Genomic DNA, 22,355 nt, shown 5'->3' on the forward strand with positions numbered 1-22,355 from the left:
GATAGACAAGTTTCCGAAAACTCAGTTAAATAGTGATTTAGGGAGAGCAAATTCGAAGGAAAGAACTCTCGGACCCTTCTAGAGTTTCCAAAGATTTCTGTCATCGAAGACAATTGGACGCGTATACAAAAATAAAATAAAAATTAACTGCGTAAAGGAATGATAGTTTCTGGACCCTACGCGAGTTTTCAAAAAGGTGCCGGAACAATGGTTAGGAATAGGTAAAGCAATTATGGACCCTCTGGAAGTTTCCAAAAATCGCCTGGGCAAAATTAGGACGGAAAGAAGGAAATAAAAATTTCCAGCCCCTCGGTGAGTTTCCACGAAATTGTAATTTTCTTCAGTGTTAAAGAGAGACAGGGAATAAGGAAAAACACAACCTCGGACCCTCCGTGAGTTTCCAAAGATAGTGTCACTTGGACTAAGGAAGAATAAGAATTTCAGACCCTTTGAAAGTTTCTAAAAATTCTTATAGAAAAGGGGGGAAAAATAAAGGGAAATTTTGGACCTTCGTACAAGTTTCCAAAAATTGTGGTGAATTGGGAACAGAATTAAGGAAAGCGAATATAATAAAAATCAGGAAGTTAAATGAATGTGAGAAAATAAGTTTAAAGTAAATTCCACCATTGACACTGGGTCAGTTTCCAACTAATACTTAATTCTCACCTGGGTAGTCTAAGTGAAATTAGAATATTAGTTTAATGTGAGAGTGTGAAAAGTTAATTTTTACTGTGATTACAAGATATAGTATAAGTGAAAGTGAAAATAATTAATTTCCATGTAAGCGAAATTGAAGGTATAGATGCAACTATGCAAACGTACCCTTAAATTTTATGACATCGTCATGACACTTCGTATGGTACACTAGAGACCCTATTTAGCGACATGTTTGGTTCTTCGTCACTACATCGAGAACGACGTCATGATGTCAAAATCAGATTCCCATTAGTACAAACTGTCTGTACGATCATTGTGTCCTCTATTAAAAGACGGTGGGACTTCTCCGTTAAGTCACTGAATGTCACTAAATAGGACCTCTGGTATATTTTAAAAGTTATTATTCAAATAACTTCTCTTCTGGTTCAGGTTCAAATGATATAAAAGTTGATGCAAAATGATGAAAACATAAACAATAATAAAAAAACTCGTCTAAATAAATTACCTTTTATATCTCCTGATTTGTCAGAAATTTTAGAATGAGGTTCAGGTTCCGCATTTGGTTCTGGTTCAGATTTAGGTTCTGGTTCAGATTTAGGCTCCGGTTCAGATTTTGGTTCAGGTTCAGATTTGGGCTCTAAATCAGATTTTGGTTCAGGTTCAGATTTAGGCTCTGGTTCAGATTTTGGTTCAGGTTCAGAGTTAGGTTCTGGTTCAGATTTTGGTTCAGGTTCAGAGTTAGGTTCTGAATCAGATTTTGGTTCAGGTTCAGATTTAGGCTCTGGTTCAGATTTCGGTTCAGGTTCTGATTTTGGCTCTGGTTCAGATTTTGGTTCAGGTTCAGAGTTAGGCTCTGAATTTAATTTTGGTTCTGGTTCTGATTTTGGTTCAGGTTCAGAATTTGGTTCTGGTTCAGATTTTGGTTCAGGTTCTGATTTTGGTTCTGGTTCTGATTTTGGTTCTGGTTCAGATTTTGGTTCAGGTTCTGATTTTGGTTCAGAATTTGGTTCTGGTTCAGATTTTGGTTCAGGTTCAGAATTTGGTTCTGGTTCTGATTTTGGTTCAGGTTCAGATTTTGGTTCAGGTTCAGATTTAGGTTCTGATTCAGATTTTAACTCTCGTCCTGTTTTGGGTTCTGGTTCAGAATTAGGCTCAGGCTCGACTTTGTGAGTTATAGGCCCACTAACTGGTTCCCCTGTGCAACAAAGCAATAGCATGCTGTTTTATACCTTCACCCTGTGAAAGTCATTAGTGACCTACTCTACAAAGTTATATCGAAAGACATTTAAATGAGATTCTAAAATCAAAAATTTTTTTTTGATAAGGAAAGCTGCGTAATGAACACTGGAGCATAAGATGTCTTAGGTTATAGGCGTCCTAAAAATGTTCTAAAACCATCCCATGTCCCAGTGTTTTTTTTTAATAATTCAAATTAATTTAAAAGTGATTAATATTTAAGTTTGTATCTCATTTAATTGCTTTCGATAAATGCATCAGTAAAGTAAAAGAAGTGATAAATTTAACAAAAAATTTTATTTAAATCCTAATAAGAATTGTTTGTGTAAGAAATATTTTTTTAATAGAGAATCTTTATTTTTGACGTACTGATAATAGACCTGTTTATGATAGTTAAAATAATTTTATGTCAAATGCAATTTGTATTAAACAGGTACAATTCAAATCAAAAAGGTACAAGTAAAATTTTAAATAATCAGTGGTCAGTTATTGCGTCAATAAGTGCAATTACTGTAGTCAACGTTCCAGTGCATCCTAGTTTAGATTTTGTTTGTGATAAAATTATTTAACTACTAGTGCATGTTACTTTAAATTATTTTAAAATGTTAACAAAAACCTTTTAAGATGCCACTGTTCTCTTAAGTTGTAAGATCAACATTGGCAGTGTAATATAAAGATATTACTTTATATTAAATAAATCAAATATTTATAGTTAAATAGAAGAAATATTATTGTAAATATAAGTTTGCTGAATGAAAAATTGCTTTCTGTAGAAATATCATTCTGCAGTAAAAATTACTTCATCGTTTAAGCGCTGTTAGAAGCTTATAATAACATGCACCATAATTTATATTATTATTTTCGAATCATTCTGTTAATTAAAGGTGCTCATTACTTTGTCATATAGAAAGTAACAGTTTCAAAGGACAATAATTTCTAGAGACTGCACATTATATATCACGCGTTTTGATAATTATGCATTTGAAAACGAGTATATCTTATATGCTAAAGAGACTGCGGAATTATTTATACTTTTCTTCCTTGCTTATTAAAATTCATAACATACCTTGCAAATTTTTGCACTAGATTATAATGGAAATAGAAAGTAAAGAATGTTTGTTCCGTTTTTTAATTTCTATTACTATTATTAATAATATTAGTTTTTAAATACGATTGAAATGTTTACCTGTTGGTTCCGGTTCTGCCTGTGGTGCTCGTTTTTTACGTCCTGAAAAATATTAAATGTTATTTACTTATTAGTAAAAGGGTAAAGCTTTTTCATACATGAAAACATGAAAAATCTTTGTTGGGGAATTATTTCTGAATTTATTTAAGAATTGAGGATAGTTCCAGATTGTGGATGTAATCAAAATAGAATATGGAAAAGTTCGCGTAAGTCATATCATAGTCACGTGTATATCTAACAAAAGGTATGTCAAGTTGATGAGTAGTAAAGCAGAAAAATATGTTTCGGCACGTTCATTTCTAATTTTAATCATATTGAAGATATGACCTGTTAAAATTAATTAGTTGAAGGTATTCTTCAATTATTTTATAAGTATCTAACAAAAATGGGGTATCCCAAAAATGTATCAAAGTTTAAAGATGTGAATATTAAATTATTGAAAGAATGAAGTAAAACTTCTGATTAGTTAGCAGCATACCAAAAAAATTGCTTCAGTAATTATTTAATAAGGTAGATTAATATCTACACAATCCGATTATTATAAATATTTAATGTATTTTTGAATAATTTACAAAAAAAGTAATACAATGGTCTCACCTTGCTTTGTGCTGACATGGTACGTTACACTAGTTTGTACAGTGATATCAGAATCAGGTCTTTGAGTAACGCCATCGACTTTCGCTGACCTTCTCTTAGTTCCACCTGTTCGGACAGAGGCATTTTCGGGCTCAGCTTCAGGCTCATTATTCAGTGCTGGAACATTGGGTTTAAAGGGAGTCCCCCTTGACTGCTTCCTGTAAACTGGTTTCGGCTTTGGTTCCGCTGAAGTTCTTGTCTCTACTTTTGATTCTGGTTCTACTTTTGGTTCAGGCTCTGAAGTAGGTTCGGGTTCTGATTTTGGTTCAGGCTCCGATTTTGGCTCAGGCTCTGATTTTGGCTCCGGTTGTGGAAGAGGTTCTGCAGCAACATTCTCCGAGCGGTTATCTTTAATTTCTGGAAATGCCCTGCAGGCTGACGTTAAAGAACTGGGTCTCCATCCAACGCCAACCCATGAGGTGCCATTCACCACGGCGACTCCCTCGAGTTCCTGACTGTCCTTGAGTATCCTCCAGTAGAAGGTGAAATCGTCTGAGAATTGCTTCTTGGTGTAGGATTGTAAATCTATATCTGTATTTCTAACGGCAGATCCTGTAATGAATCAAATTCATAAATTTTCTAAAATTCATAATATTTTCTTCTTGTTCTAAAACAATAAAGAGGCCATTTATACATTGTTTTTATTAGGGTTTTTTTTCTTTTTTTTATGCGGGCGTTTTTTGCAACGTTCGGATCTTCCAGTAGATTAGATAATTGACATAGAATGTGCACACGCGCTGGTGCACGGATCTATTGCTATATTTTTATAAAATATAAGCTATTAGTTTTTTGTGCTAATTAAACTGATTTTTGAAACTTACTTTTGGCGCAACCGGGTCCGAACCAACCGACGTTGCAGTAACAAAATTTAGTTGGTGATGTAGTACCACCATTATCAATGCAAGCACCTTGCGTTCCACAGTCTGAGTCATCCATGCACTCTTCTTTGTACTGGCACCTAGCACCATGATAAAACAAGTCACATCTGCATCTGCCTAACAGATACCTTCCGTGACCACTACATTGTTCTCTATAAGTTTTCCTATCAACAATCTGAAAACAAAATCCGTTTTTAAATATGATTGTAACTTAAGGCATTCAAATAGATGTCAATGCTAATAAAGTAATCATAACTAGATTAAATAAAACAAATTCAAAATATGTTTATTTAACAATTTTTGCAGCTTTTCTACCGCAATTAAAGCAATTTGCATCAAAAAATGAATTATGTACTAACAAAATAAATTCTAAAGTCCTGCGTCCGTTTCAATAAAAATAAATTCATAAATAAATGTACAGTTTTAATTTATGAAATTAAGTGTATTTGTTTTTAATTATATTTTAATTGTTTACTTACATCAACGTTGGCACACGACCAAAATCTATAAGAAGAACCCCATTCCTCAGCCTCTCGAAGTAATCTCACTGTGCAGTCAGTGCAAGTGAAATTATGAGGTATTTTGATAGGATAGCTTTGTGCGCTAAAAGTTTAATAAACAAATTTATTTATTTTTGCATTCACATCTCATAGAAGAAACTATTATAATTTTAGATATAAAATATTTTGATGGATGTTAGAAATTAGTTTTAATATTTTTAATCAAATGCTGATAAATCCAGTCACGCTTATGCTTTAAATTTTTTAAATTCAGCAAAAGTACAATAGTTTAACAATAACTTATAAGATTGCAAGGAATTTTCAGAAAGTTTCCTGTAATTTTGCTGCTTTTTTTCTGCAGCCATAAAGATTAATTGTATTGACAAATAACTTACGTAGCATCAACTTTGACGAATTCACTAGCGCCTGTTACTGGTGTAAGATCGATTAGAGGCCTATCCAATGCATCTAAAATTTGTAACCTGAATCCTCCCTGAAACAAAGTTATAAAATTAGAATTTAAGGAAAGTTATATCTTTAAGGAAAGTTGAAAACATAAATTTAAAGCAAGGGTTATAAATTTTTAATTATTTAAATTATTTATGTTCTTTAAAATTATAGATTATAAAGTAAGGATAAGATTCTCATAAGGCACAAAAGAAATTTTTATTTTTATTCTTTTTTATGAATAGTATCTATGACCTTCTATTAATTAGGGTTCTATAGAAAAATAATAATCATTAAACTTTTGATTGACTTGTTATTTCAAAATACGAGTAAGAATAAAAGAAATATTCTTCTCTTGTGTTATATGCTTAACAAGTAGGCAGCTCAAATTAAGTCTAAAAAAGAAAAAAAGGAAACGTATAACAAAGCTGAATTTATTCATAAGAATAAGAAGGATAGTAAAATGGCTCTTTTTTCCACTCTCGTGAAAATTCTGCTTTGCTTTACATATTTTGATCAACATGGGTCTGCACTCTGATAACTCATGGTTGTATAAAGTATAAATTTCCATATTCCATTCAAATGCGGGGTATCCTTCAAATATTTTTGAATTTAATACAAAAAAAAAGTTAATAACAATTTTGTGTATAAAAAAACTTTTTTTCTTTTTTTATAATGCGTAGAATCCGCCATTTTGAATTTTTAAAATTCAACATATCGAACCTAATATGGCGGACTAATTTTGAAAGAATTTTTTGGATTTGCATAAAATAGGTTACTCCGAAGTTTTTTTTGGGGTTTCTTTCATAGTGTGTAAATGACTTTAATTTAATAGATTACACTAAAACGCCAATTATACGGAAACTGGTCTTACGGACTCTGCTGGCAACTCTTGCGGAACACGGAGAGAAGGGGAGGGGTTGTTGACATTTTTTCCCATGAATTTTCGTCAAGGTCACCTGTCCAGATTGTTCGGACACACCCGAACTGTCCATATAATCGGCGTTCCCATGCGTGCATAATTCTATATAATTGAGCATTTTATAAAGGAGAGCAATAGATATAGTTTCTTTCCTGATGGTTATCTTTATTATCAAAAAATTACTTTTTAATTTAATTACAGTAATTTCCAATGTTCATTAATTTGGAATTTAAACGAATTATGAAATTTCAAGTGGATCAGCTGTTTTATTTGGCCGCCGCCATTTTGTTTCTCGTAATTCTTAGAAGTGACAGAATACAGGATGAAAAAATTTCTGAATTAAAAAAAAATGGACATTTTGCTATTTGGAAATAAAAATTATTGGACTTTTTGGTTTTGGTAACAAAAAATTATTGGAACTTTTAGCGTTTGGAACAAAGAATTATTGAAACTTTTTTTTCTAGAAACTTTTTTTTAACATTCGTCCTCCAACTTATATATAAACCCAAATAATTTTGTCTAAAATGACAATGGAAATTTTCTAAAAAGTGAAATTATCATTTTTTAATTTCTTTTAATGCCATAAGTAAAAAAAATGGTAAAGTTTAATTTTTCCAGAGGACAGATTTCGATTTTTTTAATCGCATTTATTTCCATTTTGGTTTGATGCAATAAGTTTCATTTTGTACGTTTACTGTTATATGTACTCGATGGATAATTGGTCACCTTCACGAGCATGTAGAAGGAAAACCGCGGGGATCGATTCTTTTTGCGCATTTTTTATTTTCCTAACATAGATTTACACTGTTTAGAAATCTACACGTGAGATTAAAAATCAGAGAACATTTTCGGTATTAAATGGAATTTAATTTCTGAAGTTGCATAACATTGTTCCAACAGTTTTTTACAACTAGGTTGTAATGAAAGTTGCGAACATCATTTGTAATTTTATTTGAAGTCTACTTGTGACGCAACTTTAGATCTTTACAGACGTAAAATTTAGCTGAAAAGAACAAGTGACTAAACTTTACAATTTTGTTATTTTTACACTAAAGTTAGATAATACCAGCAATTATAGTATTGTAACACTTGTTCTATAACACTGACAACTATATGTTTGATGAGCATTTATAGAACAGGTTTTTTGCGCCTGGAAAGTATCATCTTGTGAATCTCGTACCCCACCTGCTGAGAACGCATTCCACTGTGAAGGTCATGGCATCTATAATTTAAATTCCCGTAGTTGCCGGAAATATTCTGATTAACCGACACATGACAATTTCTTCAAGTCGGTGAGGAGTTCCTTGCCTATTAAAACCTAATACAATGCCGCGCCACCCAACAGCACCGTTATGACCTGGAATCTACCAGAAATATCTCCTTGTAAGTTTATGGTCGCCTTCCAAAGTAACTCTTTTAACATTTATCATGTCTTATTATACGAGGCATGCAAAAATTCACAAGCAGTTTTAGTTTCTCCATTATATTATATCTAAAGTTATGGTTTTAATTATTTCTTCGGTATAGCGATAACTTTAATTAAATACTCCATTGTTTTTAATTGTTTAACAATTATATGTATTAAAAATTCTTGGAAAATAAAAGTGGAAAAGTTTTTAGTTTCAAACTGTAAAATTACAAGGAATAACTTTTCCTAGAAAGTTCTGTACTAAAGTAAATTATTCTACATGGTAGTACTAATTTTTCGGAAGAGATTTTTTATATAACCAAATAAATGCAACATATATTGCAGTGATATTACTTTAATGTTACTATTATGGGCGATTTGGAATATTGAGAACGATTAAACGCATCTGGAAAATCTTATATTTATACGGAATTGTAGAACGTAAGATATACATTTTATACATGAATACGCAATCCTAAGAGGCGCACCTTTATTTTGAACCTCTGGGCTATTGGCAATTGAAGAATTTACTGAATATTCGTTTGCTATCATTAAGGTGCTATGTAAGGTGAATAGTAATAGTTGTAGTATTGTACTGTCCGTAATTGATACCCTGGATTCTACAACTATCTCTGCGCGCGGTTGCACTTGTTAATACCAGTCTTAAAGTAGCGAACAGCCTACGGATGGTCAGTGCCACTTGACTGGTATTAGCCTGAGCGACCGAACGCAGAAGGAACTTATGCGGACATCCCTTTTTTATTATCTACAGAAAGTCATTGATCTACTAAAATATATTAATTAACATTTTTTTCTTTCAAAACATTGAAAGCTATTTAAATTATGCAAAATTCAAATTTTGACTATGAAGAAGGATCTAATTTTTAGTTTTTTATTCTAGTTTCAAAAATCTATTTTTTTTTTTTTTTAAATTAAAAGAAGCAAAGTTTGAAACTATACATTGATATTTTCATATCAAGGTAACATTACGTAAATGATTCATAAAATTGCTCGATAGTTTTTAATGTTTCTGCAAATTGAGAAAAAAAGTTGTTTACATCCTCGCAATTGAAATCTTTTTTTTTTGTATCGATCGTCGTTTCTATGAGGCAGTGATTAGAGGTTTGATGTTTAGCTCAACTTTCCAAATTACACCTATCCTTTTCAATATTTGATTCATCATCATTTTAAGTTTTCGAAAACTGACATCGAATATATATTTGTAATCAACGACTCCAAAAATATATTGAGCAATGTGAAAGTTTGGAATTTTGAGGAGCTGACTTGAAGAATTCACTCTTGGTGCAATCGCACGCGCTAATCTAATATGCCGCAGTAAATGTTGACACCTTCTTTAAGACTCAAAGTACAATCTTGCATTATGTAAGAACAAATCGACTTAACACTATTTAATGGCGATTTGACACAATCGTCGACACATCCTTAACAAGCACAATTGTGTCGATTTATTTTTTCATACGTAATAGAGGATTATACTTTGAAATTTTAAGATGTATCAATATTATTCATTTTTTAGATTCGTTTTGGCTATATTCATTTTTTAATATTTATATTATTTTCAATAAATTTCTCCTTATGAATTTTTCGCGCTAAATTATCGAAAAGCGTTGCTTAGGGCAAGTGCCCAGAACTGAATTGTTGTATAGAATATATACTAGAACATTGACACAATTTTTTTTAAAAATACAGTGTTAGAACTATGTTGTTAATTGTTTAACAAACTGCAACTGTTACACATCATCATTTTTTTATAATTTTTTTGTGACAAAAAATTCTAAGAATTACACTTACTTTATGAGGATATGCAAGATGCCATGTCACATTTAGGCTATTTCCGGACAACAGGGTAGTCTTCGTGTCACCTGAAAAGAAAATTCATACAATTAATATAAAAATTAATAAAAAAAATTTTTTATTATAAGGGGAAATAATTTTCGTAATTTTAATTTCTCAACTATATTTTCTTTTACAAAAATTTAGTATTTTATTGTTTAATATTTATTACTTTCTCACAAATTTTTAACAAAAATGCAATATTACGACTTTTTAAGTAAGTATTATATAATAATTAGGTAATAACCATTAATTATTTAGTATTTTTTCACTATATAGTTATCGAACTAGAGTGTACGCGAGTATCTTCCACCACAAAAATATTATTTTTTATTAATTCAAAAAAACTTTCATTAATTTCAAAAAAAAAAATTATGAATTTTATATTTTTATTAATTTTTTCTTTTTTTTTTCTCTACAGTGTTTGCTCTCCTATTTACGTTAATTAATTTCTTCTTAAACTATTTTTTTTAAATTTTAATATTAATATTTTAATAAAATTAACATAGAATGTGTACGCTATTTAGCGCTCGTATCATAATGCCAAGTTTATAATATAAATTAAATGTATTTATTAGAACGTCGTCCGCCATATTTAATCCGCCATTTTGAATTTTAAAATAGCGACCCTTAGTACCCTGTATAATTTATTGTCACAAAATTCCCTGACGTTTAAATAAATAATATATAGGGCAATAACCTTTCTCACAAATTGTACTAAAAAAATATTAAATAAGATATCGAAGATCAAATTAGAATATACATTAGTATTCACATTTAAATTCTCATAATATATCTTTTTGGAAGAGAAGTAGAAGAATAATTCCCATAGAATTTGAATGAATTGAAATATTTAGAAAGTCATCTATACTGATTTCTTAAAATCTGTGAAAGTACTTTTTTTCAAAAAGTATTACAATTTTTCAAAAATTTTCATCAACGCATTTTTTACAAAAAAATTCTGACAAACTTTTTTTATTTATTTAATTTAAAAAATTTGTTTTATTTTTAATTAACAAAAGTGGTTGACGTTTCGGGTCGGTACCGACCCGAAACGTCGACACTTTTGTTAATTAAAAAAATAAAAAAAAAAAATTTTTTTATTTTTTAAAAATAATTTTTAAATTAAAAAAAAGTGAATTTTACTTCACTCCGCCTTAAATTCAGTTAAGGACTTATTGAATTATTCAGAGTAGTCGAAAAGGAGTCAAATCTACTAGAAATTTTTTTGAGTATAGAAAAATTAATTTTTCCTCAATTTTGAAAATTTCCCATTTACTTTTTGTTCGGGAAAGTTAATGAAACTTTTATAACAGTAAAACACCAATGAATTTTTTTTCTCATTTTCTTATAATATTGGAGATTGAGCTTTTGTTCCAAAAAACGAGTTGTTCTGCTTTTTGAAATGCATAAGAAATTGTAAATCTACATAATCGTATAGTCTGTGAAATACTTGAATACTTTGATTCTGTTTATATGTGAGAACAACATGAAGCAAAAGTGGGGACCCAGATTCAAAGCAACTTTCACTGTTGAGAGTGCGAAGAACCTCGACACATGGTCATAAGGCTCCATATATGTAGAATAGCTTTCGTTTGGATTGTCTCGTTACAGAATTTCCTTCTTTCTATTAATTACATAGATTACAAGTGGACTTTTCGTATTCATTCTCTCATATAAAAAAAAAACCAGAGAAGAAAATTTTAGAAATCAACAATTTTGTTACATTATACCCCAAGTTTATTTTTTTTCCATCAATTTTGGTTTTAAGATTTTTATTCATACGATAAATTGTAAGTACGGTAATATTTTTTTTTTTCACCGAAGATTCCTCATTGCAACGATCGGGTAACACACTTTAGCGGGGAAATGATTGGTGCGTGTGTTCCTCCACTTTTGGGAAAGTGATCGAACCAAACGTACAAGCCTCGTTCTTTTGGACAAGCATGTCTCTACCAAAACGGTGCTACTTCATGCCTAAAAAAAAAGAGAGCTGCCTTCCAGAATTGTAGGACGCAAAATTTTCACACCCCGGGCGTATTAAAAATTTCTCTCATCAGGAACGTACTTTCATCATCTGTCTTCGAAATATTTTTAAAGTTCTTGTAAATATTTTTTATAATCCTTTTTTTTTTGCCTCGAAGGGTAGTTTTTTTGTAATTAAAAAAAAAGAACCAGAAGATTTTACATTTTAGTTCTTTGAAGGAAAAAAAAGCAGTAAATTATAGCTATCTGTCCTAGAAAATAAACCTGCCAATTAAAATTATTAGAAATAATTGAAATTCTATTTAAACATTGGAAGTTTTTCTGCAACCTGCGAGGTATCTGTTACATTATTATATTGCATGATTGATAATAAGTAAACTAACCTCGAGGCATGCCACATGGGCCAGGTGTTCTAGAGTTGTCCAGAAAGTCGAGGTCATATTTCCTAGCTGGTGGAAACGTAAGAGCAACATGAGCACGTGTCTCCATCCATTGGGTCGCCAATCCCAACAAAAGTAGGAACACCGCGCGCATCAGTAACCTGATAGTCATCTTATCATCAGCAATATTTTTCCACCTTTTCGTTATTTCCACTACTCACGCTGCCTCCAATTTATTCGCTACATGAAACAACTCTCCTCTACGATCCTGCTTACATTTGTCACTCTTCGACAAGTCCGATTCATGGGGATTGTCTCTTTCTCCTCAATGATGATTTCATTAAAAAATGAAAAGTTTCTAAACCTGGAACAAAAACATTTTTTTTTTGTTAAGATGGATCAAAGCAGAAAGAAAGGAAAAAATAGGGGAAAATTAACTTCAACATCGGATGTAAAAAAATTTATTACAATATAAAACAAAAATTTTTTTTTTTTTTTGGCAAAATAATATTCTGGAATATTATTTGAAGATCCGCATGTTGTTAAAATGTTTTTTACCCAGAGGGTAATGACTAATAATTTTATAAGCAACTATTTAAATTGTCATGTTAATTCATTTCAGAAGAAAAAATCAAAATTTTCAGTTTACGTTCGTAATTTCATAATAAAAATAAAATAATAATGAAATAAAAAATCTATAATTAATAATCGTTGTATTCCGATAATCTGTTCGCAGTTTCAAGTTAAATGTTGTTTGCTTTTTTGTTTCTTAACTTTTTAAATACTTTTTCTTTTTAAATATTTTCAATTTTAAAATTAATGTATTGAAAATCATTGAATTGCTACAGAAAATTTTATCAAAACACTTTTAAATAATTGAATTTTATTATTTAGGAAAATAATTGAATTCTCGCGAAAAGTTTTGTCAAAATTTTTGAAAATAATTCAATTTTAATAATTAATAATTAATTTTAATAATTTAATTTTTTTAAAAAATATTATTAAAAGTTTTAAAAAATTGAATTCTTTCTTGAAATTTTATTAAAATTGTATTAAAAATAAACGACTTTTTGCAAAAAATTTTACTATTTATAAGCTTTTTCAAAAAATTTATTAAAATTTTGAAAAATAATTGAATTCTATTGAAATTTTTGTAACGAATTAAGAAAAAAATAAGTTCTTTCGTGAAATTTTTTTGAATATAATTGAATTTTTGCAAATATTTATCTATTTAAAAATATAATTTATTTGTTTCGAAGGATTTATAAAAATTTTTTTTTTTTAAATTGAATTCTTTCATGAAATTTTTATTAAAATTGGATTAAAAATAAAAATAATTGAATTTTTACAAAGAATTTTAATATTTATAAATAAAATTAAATTGTTTTAAAGGATTTATTAGAATTTTAAAAATGTAATTGAATGCTTTTGAAATATTTTTTTGGAAATAATTGAAATTTTGCAAAAAATTTGACTATTTAAAAAAATTGAATTCTTTCATGAAATTTTATTGAAATTATATTAAAAATAATTGAATTTTTACAAACAATTTTAATATTTATAAACAAAATTAAATTGTTTTAAAGAATTTATTAAAATTTTAGAAATGTAACTGAATTCTTTTGAAATATTTTTTGTCGAAAAAATTTAATTTTTTGCAAAAGTTTGACTATTTAAAAAAATAATTGAATTGTTTCGAAGGATTTATTAAAATTTTAGAAAATAATTGTATTCGTTCGTGAAATTTAATTAAAATTTTGTTTAAAAATAATTGAGTTTTTGCAAAAAATTTTACTATTTATAAAAATAATTGAATTCTTACGAAGAATGTTATTAAAATTTTTGAAATTAATAAACAAGAATAATTAATTAGTAAATTAGTATAATTATTGAATTTTTTTAAAGTTTGAATTTGAAATTATTCAAAAATAAAATATTTTGTAATTTTTTTTTTTTTTGAAACATGATTTTATGTTTTTTGGGTCGATGAATTCAAATCTTTGGTGGAAATTAAAAAATTCAAAGTGGCGGCTTTAAAATGGTTTTAAAATGAAGCAATTCCACGTGAACTGATCCAATCAAAAAAATTGGTTTTTTTAAGGACATTTTTTTATTCATATTGGCATAACTTCTAGAAAAATAAAGCGATTTTAATTTTTATATAGCGAGTTTTAAAGTTTTTTTGTGTACTTTTCAATTACAAAACTATATTAAAAAAAAAATTATTTAACCCCTACTTCTGTAAAAATATTTCTGTAAAAATTGAAAAATAAGGTTATATTTTTTTAAAAAAAGGGGTTAAATAATTTTGTTTTGAAAAAAGAGTTTTGGAATTGAAAATTACACAAAAAATGCTTTAAAATTCACTTGCAGCCCTGCACTTGACATTTTCATTCCAATTCAAATTATAATTCAAAAATTTTTCGAAAAAAAAACTTGAAATTGTTGCCAACAGACAATATTTGAAAATTAACGTTTGCGAATTTAATCTTAATACAAATTGAAGAATTAAAAATTGAAAACAGTCAATATTATTTAAATTTAAATCCGAACGAATAAAAATAAAAAAATTTGCATTCAAAGTGGAATCTCACTTGGAATTTCTTTGGAGCATTTCCATGGAACTTTCACTTCTAGAAAATAAATAATACTATTGTATATGAATATTATAAGTTTTAAACAATTTTATCTGACCAATAAAAAATCTTTCGCAAAAATCATTATATAAGCCATAAACATACAACACTTTTATGATAAAATTAACTGATTTGGTGAGTTATTAATATGGAATAAAACATTATTTCTATACTTAAAGTTCACGAGTTGGGAGTTGAAATATTACCTAAATTTTGTAATCCGAACAAAACTTTTTGCGATTAATCCTTGATTTAGGTATGGATGAAAATATAAATAAAATTAGTTATTTACAAACGTAAAATTCATTAAAAGTTTATATCTTCGTTCAAATGTTTCAAACACTGTGAAACACTGTAAAAAACAGTTTGTAGATATTTTATGAGATATTTCATATTTTCGTATACTGCAAACTGAAATTTTTTTTACAAATGCATTTTCAATTGTTAAATTCATGACAAATTGGAAAATTACATCATAAGGTAAGGAAATCATAAAAATGAAGATACCTGCTATCTCTTTTAAAAAGTCCTAACAATAGCGAAAATGTAGAACGGACATAATTTTCATTTCTTTATTCTTATAATTTTCACTGTTTGTCTCAATAACTCATTTGCAATCATCAGTTTTGTGCTACTTTCGGATAACTTTTTGTGAAATTTTACTTGCGGTTAAATTGCGACTAAAGATTGTTTAAAAATTATTTAATTTATGAAGACAATTTACATTTTATATTTGCACCTGATTCACTTAAAAAAATTTAGAATATTTGGAGAAATTATATTGTGCCTCAAATACTGACAATTCGGTTCAATCAAAATAGTGTTTTCGCATCAATTTTGAAAATTTTTCCTTCATATTGCAACCGCCATTTTGAATTTTTTTAAAAATAACACCAGTTTCGTAATCTGCGACCCTAAAAACCCCCGAGTAACAAGTTTCAAGCGAATTTGATCAAATTTGAAATTTGTCCGACATTTTGAATTTTTTTTAATAACTCCAGTTTCGTAATTAGCGGCCAAATAAAAAAAATTTTTTCTTTTAAATTAACCGCTATATTTATAATAATTGTAACCACCGCAACAAATCCGATAATGAAAATTTCGAATCCAGCCGGATTTGAAAATATTCTCAATATATTATCCCATAAATTTCTTCTTTTATAGTAAAATATAAATTCACAATTACTAAATATTAGAAAGGAGCAGTTTTCAAGCAATTAAAAAATATTTATGACTTGATATTTTTAATTAATAGACCTTTAAAAAATATGTTCTTAAGTTGAAAATTAGTTTTGAGAGTGCATATTTTTAAACAATAGTGTATAAATCAGACTTACAAGGTATTATACATGTTATAGAGTTTCTTTTTTTATGAAAAAAAACAAACTCTTGATAAAACGAAACTGTACTCAGAAAAAATATTACCAACAATAACGAAAGTCCACTCATGTGAATTTAACGTTATGCTGCACCACTATAATGATAGTGGGCAACACTGCTGTTTTAACGTGACTTTTCCGCTATTCGTACCGTTTAATCGTTTATTCTCATGTGTCATACCACGCAGCGATTAGTATACCTACCTGTTTATTATACACTTCTATTTATATTTATTTTTTTAGGTCATACTTTTCTAATTTTTAATTTCAGATAATTTATATTTTTTTTTCTCCGTTAGTCAGTTTTACTAGAAATTATTAAACTTTATCATTTTTTCAATACTTTTATTTCTAAAACAATAATTTAGTTATTAAGAATGTCCCCATATTTAATTTCGAAAAAATTTAAATTAAAAATTAAATTTAAATTAAAGTTTTTCAATTTTAGACCTTGGCAACAAAGGGCGAAATTAGGCATAAAAATAAAGGTGTAATTAAAACTTTAAGAGGGTATAAATAATAAATAATAAAAGCTTAAAGAACAAATATAAAATTAAAAGATCAATGAAAGTATTGCTTAATTAGGCATTACTTTTTAAATACCTACGTTTGATGAAATTTTATACACGACTTTTATTTTGTAACCGGTTACAGAAAGGAATCTGTATAGTGATGTACAATAGTGGGTAATTTAATACTAGAAAATAAAATTAAAATATCTTGCTTTATCTCCTTATGAATCAATAGAAAAATAAAGAGAGATACTTCAAGATAAATGAATTAATTAGAATGCAGGAGGAAACAAACAACTCGTGTTTTAATAAATTTTGCTCATTGCTCGGTTACGGAGGAAAGATTTAACAACTTTATAAACATGGATAGTTCAGTTAATATGAAATTCTAATTTTATTTCTCATGTGATTTGATTTTCAGTTACGTTGAATTTTCCAGTATATAGTTTTGTATCATCTTTATTTTTTTCAACTATTTTTAGTTAAAATAATTTCCCGTCAACATTCAAATTATCCTTATAAATGAATAGCAAAATTCTTTGACGAAATTCAATTATATTTAAGAATTTTTATAAAATTCACTGCAAATTCAATTATTTTTATGAATAACAATATTTATCAGAAGAATGCAGTTATTTTCAAAATTAATAAAATTCTTCGCAGAAACTCAATTATTTTCAAAAAAACTAAAAAAAATTGTCGTCAAAATTTCAATTATCTTTATAAATAATAGCAAAATTCTTTAACTAAAATGAATAATTTTCAGAAATTTTAGTAAAAATCATTGCAAAATTCAATTATTTTCATCAATAATAGTATTTATCACAAAAATTCAATTATTTTCAAAATTTTTTTAAAAACTTCTTGTCAACGTTTCAATTATATCTTTGTAAATAGCAAAATTCTTCGCCAAAATTTAATTATATTCAGGAATTTTTATAAAATTCACTGCAAAATTCAATTATTTTCATAAATTATAATATTTATCACAAAAATTCAATTATTTTCAAAATTAATAAAATTCTTCGCAGAAATTCAATTTTTTTCAAAAACTCTAAAAATAAATTGTCGTCAACATTTCAATTATTTTTGTAAATGAATAGCAAAATTCTTTAACAAAATTCAATAATTTTCAGAAATTTTAATAAAAATCATTGTAAAATTCAATTATTTTCATAAATAATAAAATTCTTCACAGAAAAAAATATTTTTTGAAAACTTGTCAACATTTCAATTATTTTTATATAAATGAGTATCAAAATTCTTTCAGAAAATTCTATTATTTTCAGGAATTTTAATAATTTAATCATTGCAAAATTCAATTATTTTTAAAAATAAATAGTATTTATTACAAGAATTTAATTTTTTTCAAAATTAATAAAATTCTTCACAGAAATTCAATTATTTTCAAAAAAAATTTTTACACGGATTCAATTATTTTCAGAAATAATAAAACTCATTGCAGAATTTCAATTATTTTTAATACAATATTCTAATCAAATTGCTCGAAAAATGTAATTATTCTTAAATTTTTTGCTAAAATTCGTTGAAAAAATTTAATTATTCAAAAATTTGTTGATAAAAATTCTTATTATTAAGAATTAAATTTAAAGATACATTTAATTATTCAATAAATTATTTATTTTTATTTTTAAATAATTGAATTCTCGTAGAATTCTCTAATAAAAATTGATTTAAAAATTAATTTTAGTTAAAAATTTAGATAATTAAATGTTAAAAGCAAAATTCTTCGCCGAAATTCAATTATATTAGGAATTTTTATAAAATTCACTGTAAAATTCAATTATTTTCATAAATAATAATATTTATCACAAAAATTCAATTATTTTCAAAATTAATAAAATTCTTCGGAGAAATTCAATTTTTTTAAAAAGTCTAAAAATAAATTGTCGTCAACATTTGAATTATCTTTATAAATGAATAGCAACATTTTTTGACAAAATTTAATTATTTTCAGGAATTTTAATAAAAGTCATGAAGAAATTTCATTTATTTTCAAAAAATATTCTTAATTCCCAATGATTTTCAATATTCTACTATTATAATAAAATTTACCAAAAGATTTCAATTATTAAACAACAATTTTTATAAAATTCTACACGAATATTCAATAATTTTTCCAAAAAAAAATTAAAATTTCACATGAACTCAATTATTAAAAATGGAATTTGCATAAATTTTTTTTCAAAAAATCAATTATTTGAAACTTTTTTTTTATAAAATTCTTCTCAATAATTCAATTATTTTGATAAATAATAAAACTCATCGCAGGATTTTAATAATTTTTAATACAAAATTTTAATCGAATTCGTTGAAAAATGTAAAAATAAAAATTTATTTAAAAATTAATTTCAGTTAAAATTTTAGATAATTATTGAATGTTAAAAGCAATGTAGCGTGAATTTTTAGTAATAATTTAATTTCGTAAACGTTTCAAATTTAAATCTTGGAAATCCTGAATTTTTCATACTTTTTAATTAAAAATTCTTAAGAAGAACTTTTTCAAAAAATTATTAAAAATAATTGATTTCGAGAAAAATTTTATTTAAAAATTCTAGAAAATAATAGTTGAATTGAAATGATGAAAATAATTTTAAAGATGTTACAGTAACAATATTTCTTCAAGTTTTATAATAATATTTTTTATAAATTGATTGAATTTCAAAAAGGTTTGAATTTGAAATTTTTAAAGAATTTTATCTCCTGTGAAAAAATTTTTATTTCCATGAATTTTCATTAATGATAGAACTCTTAAAATAAAATAAAATAAAAAAATATTAAATAAAAATAAATAAAATAAACAAATTATAAACATAATAAAATAAAATAAAATAAAATATCGAAATATTAGCAAGAAAATATAGTGATGGATCAATTTTTAAATTCTCGCCCCAATCTTTCTACCGCTTGTTTGTTCGGAGAAATAAAAATTCTGTTAATAAATATTTCGGCATTTTAAAAGTTCTATCAAATTTTTTCTTTAAAAAAAAATATTCGATCAAATATAGATTCAATAGAATAGAATTTCTATAATTTAAAAGTTCGACTAACTGAAATTCTGTTAAATGATATATTTACCCACTCAGCACTGCGAAAGTTTCCTGAAAGTTGAAATTAACTTGACTGCAATCTTCGGAATCTTGAGTTGTGATGCTCATGAAACTTAAAGTAATTCTTTAAATGTTTAAATGTTCCTCAATGATTGACTGAACATTGAACATTTAAAGAATTACTTCAAGTCTCATGAGCTTCGCAACCAAAGATTCCGAATGTTGCTTCAACTTTCAAAAAAATAATTAAAAATTGATAGAATTTTTAATGAACCTTTTTTTTTAAATTCCGGTAAATAAAAATTTCATGACCTCAAATTCTGCTAAGTAAAATTTTTACCAGGATGAAAATTCGTTTTAATTGAAAATCGAAATTTTCAACTCAGCTTATATATATGAAAATTGTATCTAATAAAATTCTGTCTAATAAATATTCCAATAAGTTTTATGGGATATTCATGCGTTTCAATACCGAATCAATATAAATTATTTCTAAAACATTGCAGCAGAATATTCAGATATTCCTTAAAGGCGTTTTTGATGTTTATCGTGTTAGTTGGATTAATGATTCGTTTTCTAAATTTTTTATTAGAAATTTATTTCAACTGACAATAAATAAAGATATTTGAGTTTCTGAATTATAATTTTACTGCTCCAATAAGTTCAGATATTCGATAAATTCCTAAATTCCGGTTGGGACGTGAACTAACGCGCCCCAATTCAATTTACAATTGTAAAAAATGAAAAATGCTATAATTTTTTATTTCTTTTTTATTACTTTTAATTTTTAAGTGAAAGTTGAAGTGTCAGAGTCAGAGTAAATTTTTAGTAAGTGATAAACTTTTATGTAATGTGAAAATGACACAACTGAGGGAAAAATCCTCTACTATCCCAATCTGTATGCGAACTGAAAATTTTGTGTTATATTTAAATCAAAAAATTCGTAATACTCGCAGTAGTGATGAAAACCATTGTTTTCTTTGAAATAAAAAATTAGTGTCTTAAGTTATCCTAGAAAGAAGAGCATCCAGAGCTCATTCAACATTTCAGTACAAAAGAAGCTGTAAAAGAATTTCCCACCAGAGAATAAGATTTTTAAAGAATAAAGACATCATTGTTGTTCATATTGCTTCTCCTTATATATTATCGTACAAAAATATTTCTCATCGCAAACGAAAATTACTATCATCCGAAGTATCAACTGCATGTTAAATCGGTTCAGGAAGCATTAAAGTCTCTTTTTAGGTTCCTTTTGTTTTTTCATGTTATTTCAGAAAAATGAGAGAAACACAGGATTTCGAAAATTCTGAAAATTTCTACATCGAGAGAAAAAGAAACATTAGGTTGCGTTTGTAATAATTTATTTTCAAATTATAACGAACCGACTTTGGTGACAATGGCAAATTAAATATTAATTTTAAAAAATAGAGGTCTTAAAACATTGAAAAATTAAATTCACCAATGAAAAGAGCATTAAAAATCTTTCGGAAGTCAAAATTGAAAATAACGGATTTAGTAAAGCACAAAAAAGTATATTTAGCGCAAAAAATATAATTTTGTTTGAAATTGTTTTTTACTATACTCTAAAAGTGTAATACTATCTTAATAATGATTTAATAATTGTAATTAAAAATTTTTACTAAAAAGCACATTGTACATTTTGCACATTAACCCTTTAACGCTTCTGGGACACTAATGTCCCACTTTCAAAAAGCTCAATATCTATAAACAAAATTAATATTTTTTATTGAATTTTAATGCGTTTCATTTAGCATATAGAGGGCTTCAATAATATGTTTAAGAAAACATTATAAGCAATTGTTAAAATTTACGAATTTTCAAAACATTTTGAATTTGAGATTTTGTAAATTTTACAAAGAACTCTATTAAAATTTTTGTCAATAATTAAATGTCTGTGTGGTATTTTATTAAATTAATTGAAAATAATTGAATTCCTAAAAAGCATTTTATTATTTATGAAAATAATTCAATTCTTGTAAATGATTTTATTAGAAGTTTTTAAAATAGGTACTTGAATTTTCAAGAAGAAATTTGTTACTTTTAAAAATAATTGAATTCTTGTAATGAATATTGTTATTTATGAAAATAATTGAATTTTACAGTGAATTTTATTAAAATTCCTGAAAATAATTGAATTTTCTGAAAAAATTTTGTTATTTTCGAAAATAATTGAATTCTTTCGAAGAATTATTTATGCAAATAATTGAATTCTCGGGAAGAGTTTTATTAAAATATTAGAAAATAATTGAATTCTTGTGAAAAATTCTAGTGTTTTTGTAAATAATTAAATTCTTCCAAAAAATTTAAAAAAAAAAACATTTTTTTAAATAAGGGACCCCTAAATGATTTTTTTTGAGGAATAGAAATCAAATTAGGAATAATTACATTTTTTGAGCAATTCCTGTAAAATTGTATTAAAAAAAATTGAAAACCAGCGATGAATTTTATTATTTATCAAAATAATTGAATAGTTGCTAAGAATTTTATTAAAATTTTCCAAAATAATTGAATTCCTGAGAAGAATTTTATTATAAAATCCATAAAAGAATAATTGAATTTTTTCAAAAAAATTCAATTAAAATTGTATTTAAAATAATTGATTTATTTCGAACAATTTTATTAAAATATTTGAAAATAATTGAATTC

The 22,355-nt window shown here is 26.5% G+C and overlaps 1 protein-coding gene across 4 annotated transcripts in view; it reads right to left on the reverse strand.

Moving 5' to 3' along the window:
• LOC122510994 overlaps positions 1–22,355 on the reverse strand; it is a 51,464-nt gene that overhangs the window by 13,973 nt on the left and 15,136 nt on the right. For 2 of the 4 annotated variants that reach the window (XM_043625968.1, XM_043625969.1), the window contains exons 2-9: positions 12,094–12,454; positions 9,683–9,753; positions 5,489–5,586; positions 5,073–5,196; positions 4,537–4,768; positions 3,677–4,267; positions 3,080–3,121; positions 1,163–1,852 (exon numbers count right to left, since the gene is read on the reverse strand). In XM_043625968.1, coding sequence (XP_043481903.1) covers positions 1,163–1,852; positions 3,080–3,121; positions 3,677–4,267; positions 4,537–4,768; positions 5,073–5,196; positions 5,489–5,586; positions 9,683–9,753; positions 12,094–12,262 — 2,017 coding nt within the window. In that variant the 5' untranslated portion in view covers positions 12,263–12,454. The remainder of the gene's footprint in view (positions 1–1,162; positions 1,853–3,079; positions 3,122–3,676; positions 4,268–4,536; positions 4,769–5,072; positions 5,197–5,488; positions 5,587–9,682; positions 9,754–12,093; positions 12,455–22,355) is intronic. The other 2 variants (XM_043625970.1, XM_043625971.1) reach the window with 2 other exon arrangements.

Source organism: Leptopilina heterotoma, unplaced genomic scaffold (assembly GCF_015476425.1).
Source record: "Leptopilina heterotoma isolate Lh14 unplaced genomic scaffold, ASM1547642v1 Lhet_8, whole genome shotgun sequence".
NCBI lineage: Eukaryota > Metazoa > Arthropoda > Insecta > Hymenoptera > Figitidae > Leptopilina > Leptopilina heterotoma.